Source organism: Balaenoptera musculus, chromosome 18 (assembly GCF_009873245.2).
Source record: "Balaenoptera musculus isolate JJ_BM4_2016_0621 chromosome 18, mBalMus1.pri.v3, whole genome shotgun sequence".
NCBI lineage: Eukaryota > Metazoa > Chordata > Mammalia > Artiodactyla > Balaenopteridae > Balaenoptera > Balaenoptera musculus.
Genome location: NC_045802.1, coordinates 9,122,295 through 9,130,650, shown reverse-complemented (window position 1 = coordinate 9,130,650; position 8,356 = coordinate 9,122,295). Strand labels below are relative to the sequence as shown.

Here is an 8,356-nt window from a genome sequence, read left to right as displayed (position 1 = left end):
GCTTTGGTGGTTAGAGAAAACTAGGTTTAGAAGGGTCTACCTGCTGAATCCTGTGATAGGGCTAAAAATAAAGCAAGGAGAATCAGTGCCAATTTGAAAGATTTTCTCTTAAGCTGCAGTCCAGATGATCATTTTGTTAAAAATCAGAAACAAAAACAAATTAACACTATGAAATCTGCTTCAGATTTAAAGTATTTGAACTTTTAATAAATAATTTAATTTTACAGATCACATTGGAATCATAAAAGGGAAGTACATTGAGGGTTCTATTTTTCTTGTAGTCACACTGACTTAAGGATGAAGAATTGGTCAAAAGAAAACACCACTGTAATATCTTACTCATCCTGACGTTTTTGATCAGGATAAAACTGTGTTAGAACCAACATGTGCATTAAGGAAAACTGGTTCATAGTGGGTTACCTCTTAAAAACAAACCTCAAATAGGAACTAAACTAAGAGGAATTATATGAGTCAAAAGAACTGCACTTAGAAACCTAGTTTCTTTTAATTATAAGGACACAATCTAAAAGAAACAGGTATGTTTACTTCGTTTGTAAAATAATACTTATAGTGACCAAATCTAGTCATAAAGATTTAAAGATTTTTTTCTTGATTAGTTAATATACAGTCACAGTTTTAAGATATATAATTGAAATAAGAGTATACCAATATAGAAGCAGGCAAAGAGCATTGCTGTGATGTATAAGCACAGAGATAAATTTTGAACTTTTTCCTTTCTTTTCTCATTATGCAAATTCTGATGTAGAGTTTGAAATTGTATATGTTTTACAAACTGGAAAGGTTGTATCAATACCTAATTTATCATCATTTTGGTTTTTGTCGCCTTTGCAGTCTCTTGGATATATTTTTTATTGTACTTGTGTCCTGCATATTAGTCTTCTGTTCTTCAGTCCTGGCTGGGGAATTCCCTTGTTCTTTGATCACAGATGCAGTGTAAGGCCTTTTCAGTCCGAGATAATCTTTTGGACTAGTGGGAGTGGTCCTAGTGGACTCACTGATAGATGTAAGTTGATTTTCTCCTGCTGAACCAGACAAAAGGGCTTGGGTATTTATCAGGGCAAGTTCTTCATCAGCTATTGAATCACCTTCCAAAAGAGAGATGTCATTACATTTTTTAAGTGGAGTCATCTGAGGAGAATTCAATTCTTTTTTCTTCATAGGTGTTTCATATTTGGTGCCACAACTCCGTGGTGGCTGAAATGCCTTCTGTGCAGCTGGAGAAACAAATGTACAAATGGGACTAACAGGTGGAGGTACAGGCAATCTGCTCAAGAAATCCAAGGCTCTTCTCTTTTTGCAGTTTTTTGGGTCATCAGTCTCTTTCTCCCCTTTGCAACAAGACTTCGAAGTCATTTGGGCTGCTGCAGGTGTGGAGACAGACTTCCCTTTTAGCTTACAAAGTGATAACGGACTTTGATAATTCATCTCACTACTGGGAGAAGATATCTAATAAAAAAAAATTAAGTAGCCTATATAATTATGTCCCAATACATAAAACAAAATCAAATTAGCTTTTCATTAAAAAATATTTAAACACACAAATGCCAATCACTTTCACTCTCCTAGTGGCTATGATTTCAAGAGACATTCATATTATTATTCTTATTCCAGAAGGAAATATTTTTGCATAAGAGGACATAAAAATGACGTGAAAAGAAAGATGAAGATTAAAAGCAAAACAGGAGGTAGGGGACATAACTTATGCTTTAATCTTTTCCTTTTTGTTATTAACAAGTTAAACAAAGATAAGCATTTAAAAACCATTTTAAGAATACAGACTGCCTGTGTTCCTACTTTTCTAGTTTTGTGACTGGAGGCAGTTGCTTAACCCCTCCTGTACGTCATAGTTTCCTCATCCGTAAAATGGAGATAATTTTTATCTCAGAGGGTTGTTGTGAGGATTAAATGAGTTAATATACATAACTTAGCAAGTGTTAGCTAAAGAATTAGTCCTTAGCCAATATTACAGACTTTAGCTTGATTTGCTTTTATTGTGATTTAAAGAGTTAAATCAAATTGAACTTAGAAACAACCCTCATTATATAGACTAGTCCTCTAAGCAAAAAGACACAGGCAAAAAAAGTTTCTTCAATCAAATGTACTTGGAATGCTAAAATTCAAAGCACCTGTTTATAAAATTTGCCCCAAAGAGTGTTACACTCTGGCTTCAATAAACCAGATAAAATTTCCAGATAACCTATACCTACAGGAGGCACTTAACAATTAATGACACTTAATAATTAAGTTTAATTACATTTTATGATGTTTACTAGGTATACATCAGAATATGTTGTTGCCTCTATATAATATTTATAAAATTCCTTAAATTTAGATTAACTTACCAGAAACTTATTTCCTGTACCAAGGACTGTTTGAGCAGTGTGTGGTGCTGAAGTATAGTCTTTAGTCGGGGTGGACCACTTGGGATTATTTGTATTAAGTATACGAATAAGCTTGTTTTCTGCATCATTGCAAAATATATCGATATTCTAAGAAAATAAATTGTTAGAGCTATTTTGTAAAATGCAAACCTACACATTCATGTTTTCAGAAAAGGTAAATGGTTACCTTTAAAAGCAGAAGTAAAAAACACAGACCAGAAAAAAAGGATGAGACACCCCAAATTTGATAGCAACTGTCAGTTGTTAGAGGGAGAGAAGGAGGGGGGCTGTGTGTGTGTGTGTCAGGGAAATAAATGTAAGAGAGCTTCCCAACCGTGTGTGTGTGTGTCAGGGAAAGAAAAAAATGTAAGAGAGCTTCCCAACCATCTGGTTTAATCAAGTTATCATGATACTGAATTTGGGACTCAAGTCTCAGTTTTATTTACTACCTGACAGCCGTAAATCACCTAACATCTCACAGAGTACTCCTTAGGTTAGAAGTAAAATGAGAACTGCTTCATGTCTGTTCCAAGAATTAACTGAAATAACATTTGGTCATACCACATGAAACTGTTGTTTCAGAAGTCACAAATGGTCAAATACCAGCAATTTGGTTATGGTTTAACCTAATTTATAAGAGTATTTTGTTAAACTTCAAAATGATACGTAAATGACACTCAGTCATCTCTGAACTGCCCTTGAATGGTGTCAGAGAAAATCTGGGATGTAAGCAATAGGTACTCTGCATGTGAGCCAAATAATGAATGTAACCCCCAGTTTAGAAACCAGATAAATCAGGGTGTTATTCTTCACAATATGCATCAAGTCTAGGTAAAACATACAAACTTTCTTTATATAGCTAGCTACTCTAATGCTTTTAAAATATAATTTTATTTATATGAATTTTGACTAACACATTTCAAATATTAAACTACAGAACGAAGAGGCTTATCTTCTGTAGATTTTTTAAAAGTTAGCAATTTATAAAATCCAAAATTTTACTGGGAGGCAGCATTGCATAGTAGTTAATAGTTTGGGCTCTGCATTCAGATGGCTTAAGTATGAATCCTGGTTCTACCAGTTTGGCTGTGTGACTTAACTTGTTTCTCATCAATGAAATGGGAAAACAGTTCCCTACTTCAGGGGTCCCCAACCCCCCACCACGGACTGGTACTGGTCTGCTGCCTGTTAGGGACCGGGCCGCACAGCAGGTGGTGAGTGGCAGGCGAGCAAGCGATCTGCGGCTGCCCATTGCTCGCTAATACCGCCTGAACCACACACCGGCGCCCTGCCACCCCCCCACCCCGCCCCGGTCCGTGGAAACATCTTCCACAAAACCGGTCCTTGGTGCCAAAAACTTTCAGGACCGCTGACAGGCTTAGAACAAGGCCAGACATACAGTAAGCACTCAATAAACTTTGTTCTCCTATTTGGTATTATTTCAAATCAAAAACAGGTATAGGGCTTCCCTGGTGGCACAGTGGTTGAGAATCCGCCTGCCAATGCAGGGGACATGGGTTCGAGCCCTGGTCTGGGAAGACCCCACATGCCACAGAGCATCTGGGCCCGTGAGCCACAACCACTGAGCCTGCGCGTCTGGAGCTTGTGCTCCGCAACACGAGGCCACAATAGTGAGAGGCCCCCGCTTGCTGCAACTAGAGAAAGCCCTTGCACAGAACCGAAGACCCAACACAGCCAAAAAAAAACAAAAAACAAAAAAAAAAACCGGTATAAACTGTATAAAATATTAGATAATGGAGTTTAAAACGTAAATTAAACAAAATTTTTTTTCTGGCCATGCCGCGTGGCATGCAGGACCTTAAGTTCCCCGACCAGGGATTGAACCTGCACCTCCTGCAGTGGAAGCATGGAGTCTTAACCACTGGACTGTCAGGGAGGTCCCTAAAATGTAAATGTGGATTCTAAATATTATTAACTAATTACACTGCCAAGTGCTGTAAATCATGGGTAACTCATATAATTCTTGTTACCAATTTCCAGTTTGCCTACACGGTCTATATATCTCTGAACATCCTTCTCACAACTTTTCCTAATTCAGTTCCTTTCAAATCACTCTCTTCTCCCTGATTGCTGTCACTCAGCATCTCCTCAGGTTCACGAATAATTGACATTATGATGAAGTCTCAACTTACATTATACGTCAACTATCCAATTTTCATAAAAGCTGCCACTTCCTTGACATTTGACTTGAAATAGGAAAATGCCAACATGCATGATAATGCTCAAAGCTAATTTTACCTCAATAGTACTTTTCATTTTGTGGAACGTTTCTTGAAAATGGCCCTCCTTTGGACTGGCAGAAAACATGGAAAAATCTCCAGCAAATAAAGTAGGAATTCCTGATTTGGACTCTGGTCGCCACTGGAGGTTGCTTGCAGCAATTAACATGTGAGGTTTAATAATGTCTTCATTAAGATCTATCCAAAACTTTATTGCCAATAAATTATGGCATTCATCTGACAAATAGACCAAAGGAGCAAGACCTAAAATGGAAAAAACAAAATCCAAAAAGTAGAAAACAAAAAATCGAACTTCATTTATATATGTGTTAGATATACTTAAAAACACAAGGAACCTCTAAATATGGCCATTAATTTTGGTATGCTAATGGTAAGAACAAATCAAAATAACTAAATTTAGAGAAAGCTCAGGATTTCCAAAACAACCTGTTGCTTACGGTGCTAAAATTTCAATGCAATATAACAACACATTCTGTTACAGATGCCATGGGGAAGCAGGCAACATGTAAGCTGAATAATGAATAGGCGAAATTCATCAAGATGGGAAGGAAAAGGCCATTCTAAGCAAAGTGAATGAATTTTTAAAGGTAGGAATGTTAAATGCTTTAGTGGGTCAAGAATGTGAAACTACAGTTTAACTGAGGTATGTGGGGTGGTGGTTTAAGGCAGGAAGTTGAAGGTTTTTTCAGGCATCTGAAGGAGTTTTGGTTGCATTTTCTAAGGGCCAGGGAGCCACCAAAGATTTTAAGCTAGGAAACATTAGATTTGGGTATTGGAGAACTGGTATTTCAGGCTTAAGGTGGCACTTTGAAACTTTCTGATAGAAATTTCTTTCTCTCATACTTGACATCAAAATAAATAAAAAAAGAAAGAAATGTCCACGAAAAACATACAAATAAGGAATATCCTGATATAAAATTTAAAAGTTGGTGATGAAGGAAAAAAACAAGATTGTGGACAGAACCAAGCACAGGAGGGCTCAGCTTCTAGCCTCCTTCCCCATATTGGGGAGATGACACACATTTTAAGAATTCTGTTATCCTTAAATCTGAAGAAAAGCAAATAGAATGGGTATCCTTACTTTTTCCTCTTCTGATCAGAAATAATGAAAATGGCGATGGTGTAAAACAGGTGATCAGGATTGACTGACAGGATAACAGTTGTGTTATGGGTTGAATTGTGTCCTGTAAAACACGTTGAAGTCCTAACCTGTGAATGGGACCTTATTTGCAAACATAGCATTTGCTGACAAAAATCAAGTTGAGGTCATTTCAGTACATCCTAATCCAATGTCCTTATAAAAAGGGGAAATTTGGACACAGACAGGCACACAGGGAGAGTGCCATGTGAAGATGAAGGCAGAGACTGGGGTGATGCATCTACAAGCCAAGGAAGGCCAAAGATTGCCAGCAAACCATCAGAAGCTATGAGTGAGGCATTGGACAGATTCTCTCTCACAGCCTTCAGAATGAACCGAACCTGCCAGTATCTTGATTTTGGACTTCAAGCCTTCAGAACTGTGAGCCAGTATGTTGTTTAAGCCACCTGGTTTATGGTTCAGCAAATTAATAGGTGAGGTTACTCACTGAGCTAGGGAAAATGATCTAGAACAGAGATAATATCTTCCAGGGATATGGAATATATAGCAGATAGGAACTGAAATACCCAGCCCTCATACAGTAACTAAGAGGGGGAAAATTGGTCTTGAGTACAGCAGAGAAAAAGAGTCAAGAACTGCAATGTGATGCTGGCAAGTTTCTCCCGTGCACCTCATCTCCACACCACAGTCTGCTGTGGGACCATGAGAACTAATCTCATGTCTGTCTCCACAAGAAGCCCAGGCTCCCAGTTCATCCTGCACTCCCTGGACTCAGTCTCCAGAGAGCTTTGCACATTGCCTCTCTGGACACCATCTCCGACCCCTCCCTTCTTAGCCTCACCCACTCTCTTCGCTATCAAATACCTTCTGACGGGCCTGAGTCGGGCCCTGGCTCTCTTCTCTATCTACTCCCACACCCAGCGACCTCATCCAGTCTCATGACTCTAATCATCGCCTGTATATTGATGACTTCCCAACTTACATCTTCAGCCCAGTCCATTCCTTTAGAACTATATCCAGCTGTCAAGTAGAAATCTCTAAGTAGATTAAGCAACTAAAACTTAACTGTCCAAAACTGAGCTCCTGACTTGCCCTGCACACCTGTTTTTCTCGTGGTCACCCCCCTCAGGAAATGGCAACTCCATTTGTCCAGCTGCTCAGACCAAAACCTCGGCCCTCACTCCTCGATTCCTCTCTTCATCCACACTGTCCCTCTACCTTCAAAATACAACCACAGTCTGACTATTTCTGGACACTCCCATTGCTTTCGTTTGCTCCAGACTATTCTCAATTGCCTAAATTTCTACAACAGCCTCCAGCTGATTTCCCTGTTTGGCGTCTCACACCCCCTACAGTCTATTCTCAGTATAGCAGCCTGAGTGATCCTGTGAAAACCTCGTCAGGTGGTGTCAACGCCTCTACTTGAAACCTTCAGAGAAAAAGTTAGAGTACATGCAAGGACCACGCCATTGCCTGGTCCTTCACTCCCTCCTCCCAGCTGTTACTGCTCACTCCCTGGCCTCTGCTAATACTTAAAGGAACCAGGGAGGATCCTCCTGTAACATGACCTTTGTAATTGCCATTCCTCCTGCCTGGAATGTTCCTCCCCCAGATGTCCACATGCCTCTCTCCTCTAGTCCTTCAACTCATTCAGATGTCAACTCTGCAGTGAGCTCTTTCCTCACTTCCCTGTCTAAAGCTACATTCCTCTCCCCTTCCCCCTGATCCCACCTGTCACTCCCGACTTAATTTTCTTCCTTCGCCATACTAAGAAAACTATATGTGCTACTTATTTTGTTTGTGATCTCCCTCCTCGACTATAATGTAAGCTCCATGAGGACAGGGATACTTGTCTGTTTTGTTCATTGCTGTGTACTTAGCATTTAGAACTGTGCCTGGCACATAAAAGGCGTTCAGTAAATACTGATTGAATTGAATAAAAGTTACCCACCCTCTATAACAATAATATAACGAGTGGAGTCACCCAAGCATGACCAAGATGAAATAAAATGCTACAAAATCCATGTAGCATATTAACATACTACAGTCAAAGAAGACCCCACAAAGCACTAAAGCACAACTAAACAAAAACATGTTAAACAAAAAGGAGAAAAGAGCATAGCAAAAGACAAAGAGCACATCCCATAAAGTAAACAAAACTAGAAGAACAGAAGAAAATTTCTGAAGTCCTCAAAACTGATTCATGCTGTTGAACTTAATAGGAACATATACTCAAAAAAAAAATAAAAGCTTGGATATGCATATGGGATGAAAAATAGCCCGATAAGATAAAAAGGAGCCTGCAGGGCCAGAGAAATAAACTGAGGACACCAGTATACTATCATAATGGGACAAATGCATGCATTACAAATAGCAAGGAATAAAACATATCAATATATTGTAGAAAATAAAATTACTGACATAAAGCCTGGATATAATCATGGTGAATGAAGCATAATCTAACATAAGACTAACTGCTGTCCCTGAAGTAGAAATCCAAATAAATGAAATAGATTTATTCAAAGATACTACAGAATTTCTCTAATATAAAGAAAGCACTGAATCTGCAGATTAAAAAGGCATCTGTGTTCCAG

At 38.7% G+C, this 8,356-nt stretch overlaps 1 protein-coding gene across 1 annotated transcript in view; it reads right to left on the bottom strand.

Annotated features, from left to right (window-relative positions):
• Positions 1 to 179: 179 nt before the first annotated feature.
• BRCA2 (BRCA2 DNA repair associated) overlaps positions 180 to 8,356 on the bottom strand; it is a 53,959-nt gene continuing 45,782 nt past the window's right edge. The window contains exons 25-27 of the mRNA XM_036831186.1: positions 4,662 to 4,906; positions 2,364 to 2,510; positions 180 to 1,467 (exon numbers count right to left, since the gene is read on the bottom strand). Of these exons, the coding sequence (XP_036687081.1) occupies positions 826 to 1,467; positions 2,364 to 2,510; positions 4,662 to 4,906 (1,034 nt within the window). The 3' untranslated portion in view covers positions 180 to 825. The remainder of the gene's footprint in view (positions 1,468 to 2,363; positions 2,511 to 4,661; positions 4,907 to 8,356) is intronic.